We start from the raw sequence: 22,674 nt of genomic DNA, 5'->3' as shown, positions 1-22,674 counted from the left end.
CCCAATAATAATGAGAGAATATTTATTTTTATGTCTTATATGTAGATGTGGTTTTCTTCTGACTTTATAATGACTTATTGGCGAAAATAAATAAGCCAGCAAGAAATCTCATTAGTACAAATCCTGCTCCAGATAGTTGCAGGGGCAGTTTACCAAAAAATGAAAATTGATGACAGAATTTTAATTGGTTTGGTGAACTAGCACTTTAAAAGTCAAATATGTTTGGGGTGGCTGTGATTTTGTTGCATTTTCCCTTTTAGTGAGGCCAGAATTATGCAGGAAACTTGTTGCGTCACACCCAGTGTTATACATCCCTTTCGCTTTTATTCAGAGAACACAAAAGAGCCACCTCAGTGGCAGAGAAATTATTTAGTAAGTGCAAGGTCAGCTCCTTTAGCCATCCTGTTGTAAGAAGGGTTAAAAGTCTTTCCTCAGGGCAAAACAGCAGCGTGCTGACTAAGTACACTTGGTGAAAGAGTGCAACTTGTCATTCTCTCCTCTGAGGTTCTCTAGCTTTCCCCTGGGACATTTCATGACTCAGAATGCTGCTGAGTTCAAGAATTTTCTATAAATCCTTTATCAAAATGTTTGATTGTTTGTCTGCACTGTGGTTTTTTAGATGTAAAAAGTATAATTTTACCATAAAATTAACAGTAACAATTTATATTATGTTTAACAAAAGAGTACAGGTTATTGTTAAAATTATGGTAAAAAACATTCCTAGAATTCCCTGCGTGACCCATCACATTTCATTATATTTTAAGTCGTCATTTTTATTTGTATAGCGCTTTCACAACACACATCGTTTCAAAACAGCTTTACAGGAAATCATGCATTAACAAAAAAAAATGAAACTGTAATGTCTATATAAGTCTTAATTTTATGGGAATAGTTATGATTCTTTTTATTTTAAAAAACAGTTATGTTCTTTGGGGTGTTTCGTGTTATATTATATGTAGTTTAGTTACTGTTTATTGCATTATTTTATTTCACATGATGGTGTTTTGTGTGAGTGAAACTGTGCACACTGTCTCTTCATGTTTATTGGTCATTGCTCCTGAAAGGGTGACTATTGATGAACTTTATAATCATGTGTCTTTCTGCAATTACTCCAGTGATTAACAATACATTATAAAGTGAAAAGCAGATTTTTATAGTTCCAGAATGTCAGAGTATCAAGTTTATATAATTTAATATTATCAATGTTAATGAACCGTAAAATACAAGATAAAGGCGTCAAAATAACATCCCGTAAAACCTGAAACATGGTCACTGTATATTTTAGGTAAATGTTTGGCAACCACATCTGCTGGAAATTTACCGAAAATTTTACAGAATTTTTGGGGATTTTATTACAGACATTAAAGCATGTAGCTTTAAAAGCTTGAAGTTTGATGCTTATACAGACATCATCATCAAAAACCACAATTACTATCAGTTAGAAAATATTAAGGATATAGGAACTCTAGGATGAGCAGCAGTTGATCATTTTAGTCTTGGTTTAGGGATTTTGGAAAAACCCTAAACCATGTCTATGGAATAACATAATGTTAGCTTGACTGTTTTCAAACAAGTTTCAAACACTTCCCCCATCTGCCACTTGTCAGCCAACAGGTCAAACTCACACCATTTGTTGAACCACTATTGTTATGTCTACATCAGTCGGGAACGGCTAAACGAACAAATTGCATATCTGTTTGGTGCCACTAGTAGCGCATAAGCTTTCACCTTGAATATTTCACTCTATAAACTGTATCTTATTAGATTAAATGTATGTGCAGTGAGGTGCTCCAGGTCGGCACTCACTCCCAGGAGATGTGTGGTAATCACAGGGTCGCCGGCACCATGACAGCCCAGGGTTTTTCCATGAGGAATTCTGGGAACATGCAGTGGCCCCATGGAAGTGGTGCTCAATGGAGTGAGCAGTTATCTTCAGCTCTGCGTGGAGACCCGGGCGGCAGGTAAACCCGGCACCATTTCTCTCCAAACACAACACACATGAAAAAGAGTGTGTGTTTGTGTGAAACTTCCTTCCTTTGTACCTTCTTTCCAGACAGAAAGTAAAAATGTTCCTGTGATGTTAACCCCTCCAATGAGGGTCAACCACATTTGTTATCTGTCTAATTAAGTGGCACTGTAAAACCCTGTTACTGGGGTAGTCACCACAACAACATGGAGAGGTGTGCCACCACACTTTGAACACTAAACCCACTTTTTTTCTTGTTATATCCCTTTTCACTCAAAAACACATCAGATTATACATGTTGACTATAAAAACATCTTAATTAGATTAAACATTGATATGACATGGTTTTGAGAAATAGTATGTTCATATAAACATACAAAAATAATTAACTATTGGTTGCTTGTTGATAGCACAGGTGTTCCAAATGCCTTTAACCTGGTAACTGTGTAAACATCAAATGGAACATGAATTTACCGTGGACATAAAAACCCAAATGCAGAGAAGGAAATTTGCCTCCTCATTTCAGAAGTCCACCACACACCAATTGAATATATTGGGTGTTAAGCAATCTGTATTGGTCTGGATCTGGAACTTAAGGGGTCTGATATTGGTCTGAGTTGGGTCTTAGGGGGTCTGGTATTGGTCTGGGTTTTCAGGAGTCTGGTATTGATCTGAATCTGGATCTTAGGGGGTCTGGTACTGGTCTAGGTCTGGGTGTTAGGGGGTCCAGTACTGATCTGGGTTGGGGTTGGAGTTTAAGGGGGTCTGGTATTGGTTTGGATCTGGATCTTAGTGATCTGGTATTGGTCTAGGTCTTAGGGGGTCCAGTATTGTCTGTGTTGGGGTTGGAGTTTTAGGGGGTCTGGTATTGGTTTGGGTTTTCAGTATTCTGGTATTGGTCTGGATCTGGACCTTAGGGGGTCTGGTATTGGTCAAGTCTGGGTCTTAAGGGGTCCAGTATTGGTCTGGGTTGGGGTTGGAGTTTTAGGGGGTTTGGTATTTGTCTATGTCTGGGTCTCTGGAGGTCTGGTCTTGGTCTGGGTTGGGATCTTAGGTGGTCTAATATTGCTCTGGATCTGGACCTTAGGGGGTCTGGTATTGGTCTTTGATGGGGTCTTAGGTGGTCTGGGCCTTAGGGTATCTGGTATTGGTCTAGGTTGGAGACTTGACTACTAACTGCAGTCTGTGCCAACCAGACAGTGAGGGGTGCTTCAATAATCACTGATTGCATCACTTCAATCTATTACCTATTATGATCGAGGATGAACTACTGCCAACTCCAACCATACAACAAGGGATACTTCACTGGCCACTGCCTGCACCTCGGACTTAAGGTTGACTTCACCAGAAATAACTGCCACATGCTTCCAGCTGGACAGTGAGGCACACCTCACCGACCTCTGCTTGCTTCACCTTGGTATTAGGATGTAATGGAATACATAAAAAATATATGAATGCCAACTATAGCCTTCATCAGCCAAACAAAAAAGGACACTGCATCTACGTGCACTTCCACAGTCAATTCGGGATGGACTTCAAAGACACTTAATAATTAACCTTACATTTCAATCATTATCCCTTAGTTTTATACTTTGCCCACCAACATCTACTCAGTTTACTCAATTTATACATGACTTGTATTACACATAGATAACTAATATTGGCATTATATTCATGCTGTATAGTCAGAGGAGAACTGGCTCCCACAGTTGAGCCTGGTTTCTCCCAAGGTTTTATTTTTCCTCCATTAACTAACATTTTATGGAGTTTTGGGTTCCTTGTCACAGTCACATTTGGCTTGCTCACTGGGGGACTAAAGACAAATAATTTTTAAAATATGATTTGTAATCACGTTTTTCACTTAAACAGCTCAATGGGGACTTTATGACATTGCAGAGATTACAGCATCATTTTCTGAAACAGAATACTTTTTCTGTAAAGCTGCTTTAAAACAACGTGTTTTGATGTGTTTTGTGAAAAGCGCTATACAAATAGAAAAGACTTGACTTAAGAGGTCTGGTATTGGTCTAGGCTGGGATTTTAGGTGGTCTGGTATTGGTCTGGGTTAGGATCTTAGGTGGACTGGTATTGGTCTGGGCTGGTGTCTTAGGGGTTCTGGTATTGGTCTGGGTCTAAAGGGGTTTGGTATTGATTTTGTTAGGGTCTTATGTGGACTCTGTCTTAGGGGGTCTAGTACTGATCTGGGTTGGAGTCTTAAGCGGTCTGGTATTGGTCTGGGCTGAGGTCCTTGGGGGTCTGGTATTAGTCTGAATCTTGTAGCTTCTGGTTTTGACTTTAAGGTGGTTTTCATACTGGGCACCCTTGCTGCAGTCCAAATCTGAGTGTGATTGTTCCTACTAGCACTGGTCTTGTTTCAGACACTTTCAGATTCTGTTAACCCCAGGGCTTTTCCATCATCAACTTGAGTCATCACAAATGTGCATATGATGGAGAACACAATGCGGGTTGCTATATTTGTGTGTTTTTAATAATTTGGTGTCATTATGCACACCAAAGTGAACAGCACTTGCGCCTCTGAGCGTCGTATGCCATAATTCAGCATATACAGTATTCATGTCCTTGAAAAGACAGCTTTATCTGATGCTCGCAAATGGTGGCAACAGTAGACTTCTGGTTTTGAGCAATACATTTGCAGCGTGACTTATATTCCCCTGCCACTCCTGGTGCATTTGAGTGTGTATTTTTGTGCCACTGATGATGTCGTCATACTTAAAGTGTCAAAAATGCATGCGCAAGTTATTTTACTTCCAGAACATGTGTGGCCCCGAGTACAGGTTGTTTTTTTACTCATGCAAACCATGCCACAGTTCCATTGCAACTAAGCTCAGACCACCTCCTACAGGTAGTCTCGGGTTTGGTAACACGGCCTGCTCCCGGTCCGCAAAAGAGCTTTCATATTACCAATTTTTCATGCGAACCGTGCTTTGTTACAGACTAAGCTGCCAGTGTGAAAGCCCCCAAACTCTGGTCTACAGGAATATGGTATATATACTGCAGATATGAATAAGTAATGAATGTAGAACTAGGAGAATAGAAGAGCTTTAACGGTTATTGCACTCCACATGAGGCTTTATGTACTAAACGTACACACATACGCACACAGAAAAGCACACAGCTGTAAGATATCACCCTCTCTTCTTATTACAGGTGTGTGAGGTGTGAGAACAGAGGGCTGTGAACTGTGTGTCTCTCACCGCAGGATTTCCCCTGCAGGAATGAATCAATAAAGTAGGGTTGTCACGATACCATTATCATATCTTAAGATACTATACCAGCTAAAGTATCATGATACAAGTAGTATCACGATACCATAGTGTGTTCATTCTTAACACAGTTTGTCATAGCAAAGGTGGTTCTAAGAAATTCCACTTTTGTTGCTCCGGAAGTGGTGAAAATAACTGATGGATGAACAGGCAAAAGGCTCAAATGGACTATCTTGTTACCTTATACATTCTTAGTTTGATGTAAAAAAAAGTATATTTCTTCGGTGCATCAAAACAGCTAGTTCAAACGGCAATGTCTTTAAACTTTCATTCCATTATTTCTGTGATTATTTGAATGTAAGTAACATAAAAATAAAGATATTGTAATGTTGAAAAGACTGTTTCAACTTAGCGAAGTTACCGCCACCATGCATTTGTAACTGTCTTTTTCAGAGAAACAGTAAATCTGTAAATATTACGAGAAAGCATTTAGGTTAAATGAAGTGGCACTAACCCATGTGTATTTTGCAGAGGCAGTGGGATGTGTCTGAAGATGTTTAATAATAAGCTGGTGTTTCCACTTTTGGCTTGAAATCTCTGTAGGTATTCACAGCAGATGGGTTTTCCCAGTCTCATCAGCCAAAACCCAAAATAATTCTAAATCTCGCTACGTGAATTGTGTTGTTTAAAAAGCTTCTCACTCTACGAAGTTTACTTAAATCCATATTATCAATTAGTAGACTGGTTATATTAACACGCTGGGATTCAGACGTGTGTGTTTGAAGCATGGGAAAACCACTCATTGAAAAATAAACATTACCATTTAAGGGGCAAATTCTAAACAGTATTTTACACTCTTAAAGGGCACTGTGTGAAGGGTACACCACTCGAAAAGACTACATTAGTAATGTTATTGCAGACATAGGTCTGATTTAAATGAAGGTTTTAGCTAAAATAATACTACTGCACATACAACTATTAACCGTATTAACGGTACTACCGTTTAAAAAAATAAGGTGGCACCGGCAGTATTTTGAAGCTTTAGTATCGCAAAACTACTGTAGCACTGGTCTACTGTGCAACCCTACAATAAAGACGTGTAAATGCACTCCAACTTTCTCTCTTTCTCCTGCCGTGATTCACCCCACTGATCTGAGGTCTGTCATTGATGGAGAGAATTCTGATCTACACAGCTGCACTTGTCTCCAGTGGCCATGTAACATATGGCACTGCGTATATTTAAAAGATGAATCCAGGTTTCTTATTTGTTAGCAAATTCAGAACAATGTGTCTGAATATAGAGTTCAGCTTGTTTGCATGAGCTTGATGGGAAAAACAAGTGTGAAAAATGAGCCCAAAATAATGATCTGTAATGAAAGTTTTCTCATCTACACTGTCAGTGTAGTATATTCTAGAGGGACCAGAGTTTTCCGCACCAATAAACAAGTGTGCAGCTTCAGAAATTAGGCTCGTGTTTCCTACCAACTCTGAAAACACAACACTCATTTTGGAGAGCAGAGAACTTATCTTTTGAAAAGTTCAAAGGAAATACAAGCTCTCTAAGCACCTGTTAAACAAAAGTGTGGTAGAGGTGTAAGTAAAGGGAGAGATATAGCACATTTAAAGGCATAGTTCACCCAAAACGGGAAATAATGTCATCATTTACTACCATTTGACTTTCTTTCTTCCATGGAACACAAAAAGTGAATTTTTACAAGGACGAAAAAAAAAAAAGATTGTAAAACCCCAGTAAAAGGAATCGATACGACTCATGCAATATATATTAAGTCTTCTGAAGTGACACAATCACTTTGTGTGATTCACTCTCAAATCAAATCAAATCAAATCATTAAGAAAGCACTTACATCTAATATGGCAGCTACAGTACATCAGTCACATCAAAATTCATTGGTTCTCATCACGTCTCGTGACCAAACGTGCAACATGACATCATAGAACATCATGAGGCTGAGTAAATGATAACAGAACAGATAACATTCATTTGTGGGTGAACCATCACTTTAAATACGGGTGTCACTCCCAGAACGCCGTAGAGTGTACATGGCCTATGTGTATGGCTGTGTCTACTTGTTAGGCTACTCATTTGCTCTCTATTATCTAGTGTATATCTTGTTATGGTCCATATGGTAGTTGAGTAATGAAATAAGTTTATAAAGTTAGACTGTAAAACTCTGTATTGAACAGTCTCTTTTTTTGAGAAACAATGGCACTGCTTTCTTCAGCTCATTACCCTCCATCTCTCTCTCTAAATCGCTCTCCCTTTTCTTGTCGACATTTCTCAGAGCAACATCTATAAAACATTAATCAACATTACCACAGCAAAGCAGCACAGCCTATTCACACCTCTGACAAATTCAAACACAGACTTACATGTAAACACACTCAGTCTTGACCATATGGGTATGCACACATACTCTACACACACAGAAAGAACTGTATTAATGAAGCCACTATTCACACACGGGCATTCATTGTTATTCTACTCTGATCAAATATGCACATATACTCTACACCAAAACCCATCCATAATTCCTCTCTACCACACACACACATAAAAGTTAATGCGTCTGTACATTTGCTGCAGTCAGGACGTTAATTCATCGGTCCCTGCAGACTCTTACTTAAGGTAAGGTTTTAAAGAGGGCTAGATTAGCTATTCATGCACACAAAGACAAGTGGCTAATCTCCCCTACCCCATTTGCTTTGATTCCTGCCTCTTTCCATAATTCATCGATGCTCTTCCGTTCCTGCCGCCCCCCTCTGGGCCAGGTTTCTATGAATAGATGATTAGGACGTTGGAATCAAAAATCTGATGAAGAGTCACAAAGCATGCACGGTTTCTGCGGCAAGGGAGTGTCGATGTGCCAGTGGTGTGCGCCGACCTGTTGCCACCAGGGCTGTCAAGAGATGTTTAGAAGGTGTTTGTTTTTTGAGAAACTTGATCAGATTTTTTTTATTATTCTTAAACCGTTACACAGGGTCTGCAGGGTATAATTTTTCATGCCAGGTGCCTACCCAGCCTTGTTTGAAATAATAACAGGAATAACAGTAGTGTTGAATTATTTTATTTAATCGAAATGTGAGAATAGCTCTTTTTTAAAAACCAAGTAAATAGAATAATAAAATAATCTATTTTTAATTAGATCAAAATAGTCAATTTAAAAAAGACCATTTATGTTTTTTGAAAAAAATATATTTATAATACACATTTCTCTCGCTTCATCCGTCATCTTGATTGGATTTTTTACTAAACTTGTTGCACATTTTTAAAAGTTGAAGTTCTTTGTAACTTTAAATGGCCTCTAAAAAACATGGTGCTTCTGTGCAAGATACTGAAAAACAGCCAGACATAGCCCAAATGGTCAAAAATGTCCATCTAGTGCATGTTTAAACAGAAAAAGGTGCTGTTCACAACAAACATGTCCTAGAAGCTAAACACAACGACATGGGTAGAACAGAACGCAGGTGTCTTGAGACATGTTTTTAACAGTTTAAGACCTTTTAGATGGACGTTGGTCAAAGATGTCCGTCTAGCACACGTTTACATTATTCAAACATTATTCAAAACATTGAGGACAAAAAAATATGTTCAGTGTGAACAGCCCCTTACAGTGCTGCCTCAATAGGTTGTGGACTAGGTTCACCACCCTAGGCTGGTGTGATCTTGTTTTTCCAGAAGGGATAAAAATACAGAACCAACCACGCTGTTTGTATGTGTGTATGTATTCTTCTGTTGGGGCATGTGGGGTTCTGCGAGTCTTGTAAATGCAGTACAATCAGTGATCGATCTGCTGTCTGCTCCCTACACAGACCACACTATTCCCCTGCCTCCTATTACAAACACACTTATTCTATGAAAGAAAGAAAGAAAGAAAGAAAGAAAGAAAGGCGTTGATCCAGTAGCTGAGAAAGAAAGAAAGAAAGAAAGAAAGAAAGAAAGAAAGAAAATATCCAGGGTCCAGTGGTTATGTGTGTTTGCTTTACCTGTTTGACGTTGATCCAGTAGCCGATGATTTTGTCCACAGCGTTGGGCTCTCTCTGTGTCCACTGTAAGATGTAGGAATAATTGTTCTTCAAGGTGCGAATGGGATTTGGCGTGTCGTAGTAAAATTCTGCATTAAATGGCTGAGCTACACAAACAAACCAAAACAGAGTACGAGTAATTATAGTCAAATACTCATAAATTATAAATGACTAATATCTTATACTGAAACTAAAATCTAGAGCAATAGTTCTTAACTGGTTCTGCCTTACAAACAAATTTTTACATTGTTTGCCAAGTTGCGACCACTATTTATTTTTCAATCCAAACAATACACAATTAAATGGTTGGCTGCATTGTATTATTTGCATTAAGCCTTGTTTTTGGTTTGTTTTTTTAGAATCTGAACAAGCAAATCACTATTTTCTATTTTCAAAATAGTTACAAGTTATAGGAACGATCACACAATCATATTAAAGTGTGAAGATAGAGCAAGCTTTCATGCTGTAGTGGCAAATCTTAAGATAAGACCCTACTCAGAAGAAAAACACTTACAAGACTGCAAGACAGCAGACATTTTGTCCCAACAGAGACAGGAGAACACCTGGCCCTCTAGAAATGTAGTGTATAGTGTCACACTAACTCTGTCTTGGCAGTTTCTACATCATCAGCTTTAGCAGCTAGCAAAACTGGCACATTCTCAACTGTAAGGAGTGTGACAGACGTTTTACACATAAAATACGCTCATTTTTAATTTAATGCTATTCTATTTCTAAGAAAAGCAAACAGAGCCTATTATTAAATCCTTGTTTGATGGTAACTGTTTCCCTGCTAATACAAAAAAAAAAAAAAAAAAAAAAAAAAAAAAACTGATTTACTGGTCTTCTCTGGTTTAAGCTGGTTTAGCTGGTGTCCTAGCCTGGTTATCAGCCAACCTGGTACTCAGCTGGTTGGTCTACAAGCTTGAGAAGTAGCCCAAGCCAGCAAACAGACCAGCCTTGACCAGACTGGAAGACCAGCTAAGACCTGCAAACCAGCTAAGACTGGGTTTACCTTTATTCAACAGGGGTTTACATGGTTCCTAGTTGGTCCAAGATGATAATTTATGGTTTTTAGCTTGTCTAAGTTGGTTTGGGTGATTTATAAGATGGATTACCAGTGGGTGTGATCAAAGTTTAGCTGGCAGACCAATTTACGGCTAGAAGACCAACTTGGCTAAGCAGGTGGGGACCTGGTTGAGCTGGTTGACCATGTTCCAAGAAATAACTCAAACTGGTTGACTAGCTTTACCAGCTTAGGGTGGTATGACCTGGTTTTCCATGCAACTACTGAATCAGAGCCAAACCATGCTGCTTGTGCATACACAGCAGAAGTAAAATAACAAGACTTTTGGATTGAGATATAGATAGATAATCGTACATAAAAACAGGTAGACCAGAGGCTATGTGAGAAAATGAGTATCAATTCTCACACAAATTCGAGATATACTGTATGTTTCAGTTTAATATTCCTCTATAAGGTTGAGCATATGCTGTAGAAAAATCTGGAGAGTTCCCAAACTCAAAAACAGATCTTCGGTTTGCTGGTCTTCTCTGGTCTCCAAGCCTGGTCATGCTGGTCTGATTTGCTGGTTTTTGAAGGGTTTTTGGAGACCAGCTGGCCAACCAACTAAACCAGCTGAACATCAAATTGGCCAAGCTTGGGGACCAGTTAGACCAATGTAAACCAGCTAAGACCAGAAAATCAGCTTAGGCTGGTTTAAGCTGTTTCTTCAGAACCCTGAATCTCACCGGAAACATTGAAGGTGCAGGTTGAGGTACCAACTCCATTGCTAACTCTACACTCGTAAGTGCCATTATTATTCGGGTCCAGTTTGAACCGGAGCTGAGGAACACTTTGTGGGTCCACCGGTGGGGTTCGGATGGGCATGCCATTGCAGTACCAGCGGGCACTGGCTATTCGGTTTGGATTGGACTTCAGAACCACACAGCGCAGGTTGACCATTTGGTAGGTTGGAGAACGAACGTCCATCAAGACTGGATCCACAACAGGAGGGACTGTGATGGAGAGAAATAACAAATTTGTCCCTGGTATTTCTCTATTTTACACTTCTGTTTCTATTTTGATATTATTGGTACAATTTTGCTTTGTGTACAGGGTAATTCCTACTATGCAGTACATTTTCATGTCCCAATTATACTGTATATGTCTTAACATATAGATTAAAATACTAAACTCAGAATTTTTAAGGACTGAAATCATATGAATTCACTTTATTTTATGAAAGTATCACAATTACGTGAACAAACGATCAATATCAATACACAAATATTATTCATGTTTCATCAGTTTTTCCTTTGTCTAATCTACATGTTTCAAACAAAACATGTTTTTGAGAATATATAATCAATTTATATCAGTTTCCTACATCCTCAATATCACTTTCCAGCCTGTATTATCCCTTTAACTAAAAAAAGCCAGTTCCTCAACGACATCATCCTCCAGGAAGTGATATAATTTTTAGTTGAAAAGCAACAGCGACAAAAACAGTAAGTATTTACAATGGGGTTTAAAAATTCTGTGATGTTTTGTTGTATTAGTTGGTAAGTCTCACCCTTCAACAATCCATCACGTTTGATAAAATTACAGAAATTGGAACAATGATATCAAAACTTCAAAATATGACTATATAATATCAAACTTAACTTCAAGTTCACACCGACCCTCAAGTAAGCTAACTCTCAATCCTTAATGGAGCAATGAGTCTGTTTAGGATGAGACGGGTTACTGGTATTAGAGATCGACCAATACCAATAACTAAGGTGGTGGAATAGGGCAATAGGCAGATAACTGATTATTTGGTTGATAGTTTTTTAAAATCGATTTATAGAATGTCAAAAAAAAAAAAAAAAAAATCTTAGTCTTTCATAACAGGCACAGACATAGAGGCTACAAGAGTCCAAAATGAACCAAATTAAAAATGCTGTCTATTGTGCAACCAAAATCCCAATAATAACCAGGAAAAATGCACAACTCTGGGATTTTAACTATAAACAAGCCCAGAATACGCATACTTATTTTTGGGACTCTTATTTTGAAATGACAGAGACTTGGCTCCATTACAGTGCTCTATATTTAAGTATTTACCAAATTAAACTTCTGTAGCCTATATTCACCAGATTAAGGATTTTATATATCACCAGATGAGGTTTATATTATTATTCACAAGAAAGTTGGAGACACGATGTATGTGCTGAGGGGCACATTTCTATACAGACATTTGCATTTTTCTTTGCATGTCCTCGCTTCAATTTAGAACACTTGATTTATCTAATCAAAATAACAAAATATGCATTGAAGTGAGGATAAAAAATATGGATGAATATTGTCAATAATGAAAGATTTAAATACAACAAATCCCCATGATGTGTCAGTCATTGTTTTATTTCACCTCTAGAGGCCACTTGTTATATTGTAGAGTCAAGCCGTTCTTAATGTAGAACCGTCCAGCACTAGCCACAGAGGAAAACGGAGGGATTTTAAACTAAAATTATCGTCAACTATCAGCATAGATTTTTGCCAATAACCGATAGCTTAAAAAAAAAAAAAATATCGGCAGTGATTAACAGGTAAAACAGATATATTCTACTTCTGGTATAGTTATTAATTGGAGAAATCATAGCACTAAATATAGCGGCTCTTGGAATGGAAGTCTGGCCTTGCAGTTAAAGAAGCCAATCACCTTTTTGATAGCAACATCGGCTGTCAGTTTACTCAAGAATGCACATGTGCATAGCTGGACCAACCTAATAAAATATTATTATTATTTTTTTATTTTTTCTGTGTGATCTGATCTAAAGAAGCACAATAAATGATATGATTGCTGTCAGATTTTGTTGCTGATTTAAAATATGTTATTTGATCAAAATCTTGACCAACCATTTTGGAGATTTCTGTCTTTTTCCATTCAAATAGATAGGATCTGCACTTCCATCCATAGAAAATAGCTGCCCGTAGGCTGCCGAGCATTCTGACTTGCCTTAAATGGACTTTGCTTTAGCTCTTTATTTCCATGTTCGTTTCTATCATGTTATGCATCCTGTTAAGTATCTTGCCACTTTGTAAATAAAGTGTCTGAGCTTCAACAGAGCAAATTTCTGAAAGTCTATTATACCCTTTTATAGAAACACATCCTTAAATTACAACACACGTATGAAGTTACAAAGTCTGAGTGCAAGTGATCTTACAAGTGATCTATTACAATTTAAAGACTTTCACCTTAGTGTTGGTAAAATCCTCCTATTTCTTTAAAAGGGGTACTCAAATAAAAATAAAAAATAAAAAATAAAAATCTTCACTAACAGGAAAAAAAATCAATTTAAGGGAAAGAACAGTAATTGAACTGCCTACTCTTGAGATTTTACTGGAACTGAAGCCCTAAATAAACCACACTAAACCACTTAGAACACATTGCATGAATCCATCGCACATGCCAACAACCTTCACATGACAGATTACAAGTTCCTGCCTAAATCAATAAGAAGGGGTCCACATTGTCTCAGCTAATTGCACGGATTCAATCTATACAGTGTGCTAGGGCTAGTGACTAATTACAGCCTACTGGGGTCTGGTTAGACACCCTGCATGTATGAACTGACATGATGGCAAATTAGCATCACAGGAACTCAGGCGTACATCAACAGTGCATTAATATAATGTGCTGAAACCAAGACAAAGCATCAGAATGTAATTAATCCTATGAACTTAAATTTAGTTCTTTAAATTACAAATGATTAAAAAAAACGTATTAGCTTCTGCAATATTTGGCCTGATTTACATACACACCTTTCCAAAAATGATTATCTTATCTATGATTAACACAAAACAGCATATATGTACTTTAAAGTTAGGTACTGTATAGGCTTAACGTTAACATGAAATGGCACTCACAACTATTTTTCCTCCATGACAAGATGTATTTCTGAGTAAAAATAAAAACAAAAAAATTAATCAGCAATTGTTAATAGTTGTTAATCAGGAATTAACACCATAATCAGCACTGAAAATACACACTTTCCCTTATATACAGTATTTGAACCTAAAATCCTTATGAAATCCTTAAAAAAAGATGCAAATGTCTACACTATGCATCAACTATCCAAATACATTTTAAACATATACACATATATGATGTATAACACATTCTGATGAAAGTGAGTGTAAGACAGAGATAGACAAGACAGAAAGAAGAGTGAGGTTGTGAAATGCATAACAAAATGTGCCGTGAATAATAATTTTCCTGATGTGACATGGTGATCATCAGCTTTGCATTTCAACACAGTTTGTGACAAATGTTTATCTAAAGTCAGGCAACAGGAAGAGGTTATTTCCTGCCATCTATTCCCTTAATGAAGGTTTCAGCAGACCCTTTTAATTTCACAACACAACAGTTCCCATAAACAAACCATAATCACCCGTCTCATGTGAGAGGACACATCTCTGTAGCCAAGACTGCACGGCCTTCAAGCAATGGACTGAACAACACTGATAAATGTAACAGTGCAAAGAGCAGATGTTGCATAAAAGAGTTTTCTGTTACAGGCCAATGAATTTAAAGCTGAAATGTGTATTTTTTATGTGAAAATATTTTTTTCTATCACAGATTAATATGCAGAGACAAGTATAAGTACAGTAAGCCATTCATAGGTAGATTCCAACCAAAAATGAAAACACTGTGGATCTGTGGTGATATCAAAACATTGTTCGGTTTGTTGGAGGATCCCGACCAGGTGTGCGTTTCTCATACAGAAATTTACTAGCTAGTCACGACTGTTTCCCGAAACAGTAGTAACTATGTCTCACATCCATCGTTTGAACCACATTGGTTTAACAATATAGAACTGTAGATGATAACATTACGCAGGGAAACTTATGTGGAGATTGAATGTATGTCAAATTATAAAAGCTCATGTACATGGACAGCATTAAGCAGTTTATCACGAGAAAGCTGCTTCAGACACAAAAGTGGCATTCGCATTTACATGCATTGTAAATGCGAATGGGCCTATCATTGGAGATTCATCTGAAGGGGATGCAGGACACCTTCATATGCCTATCTGGATTTAAATGTTTTTTTTTACATAAACGTGCATGGCTTTGACCGTTATAATGCCTCCTTTGACCGTTATCATGCCTCTTGCACCGCTTCTAAAAGACGCAATGTCAAGTTATAACTCTAAAAAGGACACCCCCATTCTTTTTCATTTTGCTGATTGCTGTCTTGCTGTTGTGCTGTTTTAAAGGCATCCTGGACCATTTTTTGCACTCATCTGTGCTATTTTTAATTGTTGATCTTTTGTAAACATGTACTAGACCAGGGGTCGGCAACTTTTTGACATGGAGTGCCATTTTTTATTTTCCTGGTCAATGGCTCTCCCCCCTCAAAAAAATTTAAAATAATAATTTGAGTCCACTTGTGAAAATATTTCTATTTTGCATTTTTCTTATTTAATAGTTTATTTGTCATTACAAATTATATTATACGCATAACAGTTTGAGTGAAAAAATTTAGCAAAACCCAAATGTGAAAAATCTTGCATGTGAATTTTCACAAACCATCTTGTGAAAGTGCTTTAATGAAAGAAAACCTGTCCTTTTGTACAAAATGAGTTAACACAGTTAATGTCACAAATTTGCTTATTTGGTTACTGATCAAGAAATGTTGTGGAATCTTAAATATTTCTTATGTCATACAGTTTTCAAAATCACGCAGAGGGGTAATCATTAGCACACAAGCAACAGTGAGAGAGGAGCAGGCTATTTTAAGAAGTTTTCACACTAGCATTCCAATCTACATCTTGATGTAATCATCATAATCACGCAGCGTGTTTTCATGAGCTGAATGGGAGACTAAACACTATTAAAATGTAACAAGACTCGTGCTGCGTGTGCAAGCCATTCGCGCATCACAAGCAAATCAACTATTGAGCCCTTTTCATTAAATCGCACCTGCAAAATCCTAAAACTTTATTTCCAGGTTTAATTTATATTTTGAATAATTTATATTTTGCCATGTGTGTTTTTTGAATCCCACGATGTGGGTTTATGTTTTCTCTTTTAATTGTTTAATGTAGTTTTGAGTGTGACTACAGTTTAAGGAGGGTGTACCTGTATGCTGGGTTGGAAATCTCAAGGATTAATAGTGGTGTTTTCCTTATTAGATGACGTGTTGTTCTGAAAGCACATGCTGCACGAGTCTGTTGGGTATACTGCAGTCTCGTCACATTTTAACTTTTTGTTTAGCTTCCCATTCAGCTCATGATTACATCAAGATTTAGACTTGAATGAAGGTGCGGAATTTCATATGAATAAAATAGTTTACTCCTCTCTCGCCGTTGCTGGCATGCCAGTGATTATCCCTCCATGTGCTGATGCTGGTACGCATGCCATATGTTGCCAACCCCTGCACTAGATGGACATCATTGATTGTATGGATGAGTTTCCGCACAATACCGGCAATGTGCACTGCGTTTTAATAGCGTTACAAGCGCAATTTTTAAAAACGCATCTCATTCTGCTGTTGCCAATGTCTGGGAGAAACACATGTAGTCCTGTGTGTAAACAATATGAAAGTGTGAGATGTTGCTTTGGTGAAAACCAGTGTCTCTTCTTTGGCCTGTTGAAGCACACAACATCACCGTGGATATGTTTGCATATTCAGAAGATTTCAACATGGATTGTATGTTTTTTCGGCTCATATCATTGTGAATTGCTTGTAAATCAATCACAATGTGATTCAGGCTTTGCAAAAGAACTGTTGTTGAAAGATGGGGCAGTTAAAATTGGACTATCGGTCAAAAAACCGTAAGTAACCAATTCCATTCATGAATGTTTCACGTCATGACTGTAGTGAACAGTTTGATACATTCAGATGAAATGTGTTGGGTGAACATTAGGTGTTAAATGGTTAGATCACCTAAAAATTCTCTCATGATTTACTAACTTTTAAGCCATCCCAGATGTGTATGATTTTCCTTCTTTAGCAGAACCGAAGTGAAGATTTTTATAAGCACATTTCAGCTCTTTTTATCCATACAGTAGCTGGGTTTCCAATCAAATGTTTTGCATTTTTAATGCGCATTTCTGAAAATTCAGCTAAAGAAAATGCAAAACATTGCGCGTTTCCATTAACTGTATATGCGCATTATTTTGAGGGAGACCACCTTTTTGTCATGGAGCAGCTGAACAACCTCTTTGCTTGTATTTGCTGTAATAAAGCAATTTTACATTATGTTATTAAATGCTGCCAGGACACATTGCAGAATAAGTGCAATAGTTCACATAACGAGGGCTGAAATGGCTATTTCGATTCACTGTCAGCCTCCATATACCTGGGAGTGCCCATGCCCAAAACAGTTCTGGTGGATTGTGAGGAACCACTTTAATGACAATCTGTGGGTGAAGCACTTTTTACTAACCAGGGCTACGTTTGAAGAATTGTGTGCCATGGCCGGGCCTTTCGGTGAGCCAGTTTTATACCTATACCATCTGACGAGTGCATAGAAATCGCAAATGGTCATGATACATTATCGTTCATGCGGATAAGCCGTTTATATCATTTTAATGCACATTTTAACTTATGCGAAACTCTATATTTATTCGTTTATCAAGCGTTTCCATTCAGGATTTCTTATGCCCATTTTCAAAATGTGCACAAAAATATTTGGATGGAAACACAGCTAATGCAAGTATACAGGTGCCATCAGGCTGCTGGCTATTTGACAGTCCAAAAGGTACATTCAGACAGCATAAATGAAATCCACACGACAGTCGATCAATAAATGTCTTCTGAAGCAAACCGATAGGTTGGTGTAAGAAACAAATTGACAATTCAAATGTTTTTAACTTCAAATTGTTGCTTCCGGCCAGCACTGTATTGCTGTTTGAACTGACCTAACTCTCGCATGATATTCGTTCCTCTGTTATATACAAAGTGCAAGCTTCCAACTTCTCGAGCAAATAACATTGCTGTTATTTCACTGATGCGTCGACTGCTGGCAGGAAGCTAGCTAATACATTTTTAATTATCTTTTTATATTTATTGATCGACTGGAGTCGTGTGGATTACTTTTATGCTACCCAAATATGCCTTTTGGACCATCAAACAGCCAGCAGCTTGATGGCACCCATTTACTTGCATTGTATGGACAAAAGAGCTGAAACGTGCTTATAAAAATCTTCACTTCAGTTCTGCTGAAGAAGGACAGTCATCTGGGATGGCTTAAAGGTAAGTAAATCATGAGAGGATTTTCATTTTTGGGTGAACTAACCCTATAACCCTGAAATGTAGTTTTATAATGTTGTGTGGAGTTTATCCATTTTCTTTTAATTGAGTTTCAAATATGGCTGTGTTGGAAGGGCTGCACGATGTTAACCAATCACAACAGTGGGTGTTTACATTGAAGTCTTAAAGGGCCAGGCAGCTTAAAACCGAGCATTTCAGACATAGGGCCAGAGACAGGGTGGAAAATTATTATATATGACTAAATTATGATAAATTATGTTGTAAAAAAAAAAAAAAAAAAAAAATGTACTAACATTATAATTGGACCTCAGGGAAGATAATAAAATTCTAAAAAAGGAGTATGTCATGACCCCTTTAAATTGGACAGTATCTGTTTATTTTCATTCTGAGTCATATGGCGCAGAGCAATTGCATCATCTCCGTCAGAACTTTACGAATGGCCCAAAGCAGACTTTTTATGACAACGCATCCTGACCTCGTACATGCCCAAATTGTAATGTTGTGGCTTTATTCACACATCGGAATAAAACTAAACTTTCTGGTAATGTTACAACCTCTCATTCTGGTAAATTGCCATAGCTGATTTACCGATATTTCCCAACGGGTCCTGTTCACACATGGCCTCTAAACAATTTTATTTTATTTATTTTTTTCTGGAAAAGACTGTATGTGTGAAAGCATTTCTTTTGATTTTGGGTTGAAATATAACCCAGATATGCTCTTGACAGGTTTTGTGAGAATCCCCCAGCTAGCCTCACAGTGCCCAGAATGTGGTTCAGTTTGTTCAGTTTCAAGCAGATGCTGTCTGTCTCTCCTGACACATTGAGACAGGCTAGGATGTGAGACAGTGTCCCCTCTGTCTACAGCTCCAGAGAGACAGGCAGAACCACCTGGCTCATAAATCAGACCCGTGGTGGGACGGAGCACAGCGGTGGGCTCTAAACTGCCTCTATCCTGCAATACTCTGCATTAGTCAGAGCTGTTACAGCAGAAGTATTGACGAAGGACAGGAACAAAGGGATTGAGGATGTGAGGACAGATTGGAAATGTGGGAGAGAGGGTGATAGCTTGCCTGTTCATATGAGCTCTTAATGAAGCTATCACTCTTTTCACAGCAACACAGAATTTAGGGGATTTCTCAGGTCATAAATCGTCTCAGAGAACTCTTCAATTTGTTCACACCATGCTCTGTGTTACATATGTCGGTAAATATCATATCACTTGTATTGCACGTCACAGTGCATTTACACATTATCATGTTTTAAATCAGTATTTCTCTCTTGTTTGTAAGTAAAATATCTAAATATCCTTTAATAAAGATCATTTTTTTCCCCCTTATCTTTTATTTGTAAATCCCATTGTTTTCAGTGGTGGTTCTCATTAGACTCTTATTACTGTAATACAGTAATAACACTGTAATACAATTAACTTTTCTTTACATCAGGATATCTTAAATGCAATACAACAAATACCACCATAATGTATAGATATGATGCAATTTAAATAATATATCTTAATATATTGTATTTAAATGACATACTGTAAATTTGCACTGCAAATAATTATATTAAATATAATTTACTTGAAAAGCAAAATTGTTAAATATTAAACCTCACAGTTAAACCTTCCTTCCAAAACAAGAAAGAGAATAATTTGCCAATGGGATAGGAAAAATAAACTTACTTCAAGATATATTATCAAGGAAAAAGTCTCAATAGCTTATGCAATTTTGTTTGTCAAGCAAATGTATCTGGTTTAAAGCATGCTTAGATATTTTTTACTGGGAAACAAGACAGAAGTACTGATTACGAAAACCATTATTTGAAGTATATACTTTGCATCTGATTATCTGGGCTGTTTAGATCATTGTCTGCATTGTGTAATAACAGTATAAATCACCTAGCTGTTGTCATCGTTTATCATAATTGATCACAGGGCGTTAAAATAAGGGAACAATGACATGCTCCACTCACCTGAGACAAACTCGTTTACCTAAGTCATGTCTGCCAGATGGAAAGAGACATACTGGAACAAACTCTGTCAAACACAATATGATAACCTAGCCGCATTTGATCAGCAAAAATAATCGAAAGAGATATCTAAATGGGTTTGCTTGCATAGCAAGTACTGTAGTTAATTGGCAGATGCATTTATCCAGAGTGACTAAAGCCAGAGCTTGATTCGCATGTTGTATTTTTGCTCTAAAATTAAATGTTTTGGCCACTAACAATTTGAGTTAAGAGTATGGGTTTGGGTTAGGGGGTAGAGTTAATAAATTATGCATTCCTGTTTAATTTACAATTAAAAACACAACTCACTTTTGGCAACACTCTTTGGAAACTGGAGCTCACACATGCCCATACGTTTAACAACACTTTCAGCTTCGGCCACAGGGGGCAGTGATTCTAATTTCAGTAAACACAGGCAAATTTCAGCAATAAAACTTTCAACCTACTGTCACCAAATAGGTTTCCCCAGCACTCCCCCATCCGCCATTGGTCAAGAACACAGATACCCCTGGCCCCAGGCTCACGCCATTGGTTGAGCCAATGTTGCTGTATCAAGTGGGTCAGGATGCTCAAACAAACAGAGCAATGTCTTGAATCAACCTATGAATGGCTTATCAGTAGCTGTCTTTGCATAATAAGGTGGGATAAGATAAAAAAATGCACACATCACCTTTAAATGTCTTGCACACAGTGATAATGGTGCCTGGCTCGCTCATTGTGGGGCTCAAACCACCAACCATTCGGTTTCCAGCCCTAAGCTTTTTACCACTGTTCCACAGCACCACAAAACCCAACTTTGGGTCAGATACATCTCCGCAATGAATAGACTTGAAATTCAGCATCATCCAGTAATCACATGATGTATTATTGAGTGCTTTGTTCTGCTAATGGCTTGTGTGAAAATGGTTGATGTGCATTGAGTGGTTCAGGGTTATCCTGTTTTTTTGTGTGGCCTGCGCTGCTATCCCACTAATGAATTCAAGGCCTTTTTGTTTAGCAATTACAAAACACACTCCACGCAGGCATCATAATGCATTATGAAAACTCGGAACGCTTTAACACTTTAGCTGGCCCTAAAAGGTTTACTCTAAAAATAGCAGAATCAAAATCATTGATAATGTCCCATTGGGTCTTAATGGAAAATGTGTGTCACTTTGTGACACTTTGGCTGTTGTCTCTTAGACTCAATCTATCCTAAGTTACTGGATTGCATTACAGTCAAGATTATAATCATATTAGAATGTGCAGTGGTGGCAAATCAGATTCTCAATGTGGAAAAGAGGAAGCGGGGACCGGGTGAACAATCCATGTCAGACATATAATAAACACTTTTCAGTGTATAACAAAACAAAAACATGCACTGCTTTTCAGCCAGCTATGTATTAACATAAAGACACACACACAGACGGGCTTTGTGCATCTCTCTCTCTCTCTCTTTCGAACTGCAGCTCCGGCTCCACTATATCCCTCTCCCAGCTGATTGCGATCATTCCCTCATCCCCCCCCCCCCCCAGTTCAGCACTAAGGGGCCAGTAATATTCAAACCAGTAGTGTTTTTGCATCCATCCGATTGATTTGCTAAGTAAACCTGCACAACACAAAGTTTATTAGTTTGATCACCAAAACACTTACATTCCACATTGAGTTGCACCTGTGCCTGTCTACGTTTGATGTTTAGGCCGTTGTAAGGTGCCGTTTGACAACGATAAGCTCCCATCATTTCCCGCGTCACATTGGTCAGTCGTAAACGTCCGTCACGAGTCTCCACCACCCAATCCCCTGATGGCATGGGAAGGTCCTTGTTGGCACGAGACCAGAGAATGGGTGGGCGAGGCTTACCATCCACCAAACACACAAGCTCTGCAGTACCGCCCTCACTGGCATTAACCACACCCCCTCCGACTGGCAAACTCAGAACAGGGGGAATGACTGAAAAAGAAGAAGAGATAAAAACATTGAGGGATTCATAAGAGGAGGAATATTGTGTCTGGGTGACTGTACAATAAAAAATTATAAATTATATTGAACATTAGCTATCATGTAGAACAAATAATATTCAATCAATAAACAACTAATAAATATAAGAAAAAGATCTAACCATTGAGCTTTGTAAATAGCTCTATGGACAATTACGACGTCCCTATTTACTCAAACTGGGGTTTGTATTT

General features: G+C 37.9%; 1 protein-coding gene across 1 annotated transcript in view; it reads right to left on the bottom strand.

Annotated features, from left to right (window-relative positions):
* The window catches only part of LOC127411924 (MAM domain-containing glycosylphosphatidylinositol anchor protein 1-like), a 288,415-nt gene that overhangs the window by 80,044 nt on the left and 185,697 nt on the right, over positions 1-22,674 (bottom strand). The window contains exons 9-11 of the mRNA XM_051647835.1: positions 22,139-22,435; positions 10,984-11,250; positions 9,196-9,341 (exon numbers count right to left, since the gene is read on the bottom strand). Coding sequence (XP_051503795.1) covers positions 9,196-9,341; positions 10,984-11,250; positions 22,139-22,435 — 710 coding nt within the window. The remainder of the gene's footprint in view (positions 1-9,195; positions 9,342-10,983; positions 11,251-22,138; positions 22,436-22,674) is intronic.

This window comes from Myxocyprinus asiaticus, chromosome 21, assembly GCF_019703515.2.
Source record: "Myxocyprinus asiaticus isolate MX2 ecotype Aquarium Trade chromosome 21, UBuf_Myxa_2, whole genome shotgun sequence".
NCBI classification, from domain to species: domain Eukaryota; kingdom Metazoa; phylum Chordata; class Actinopteri; order Cypriniformes; family Catostomidae; genus Myxocyprinus; species Myxocyprinus asiaticus.
This window is presented reverse-complemented; position numbering and strand designations above follow the sequence as displayed.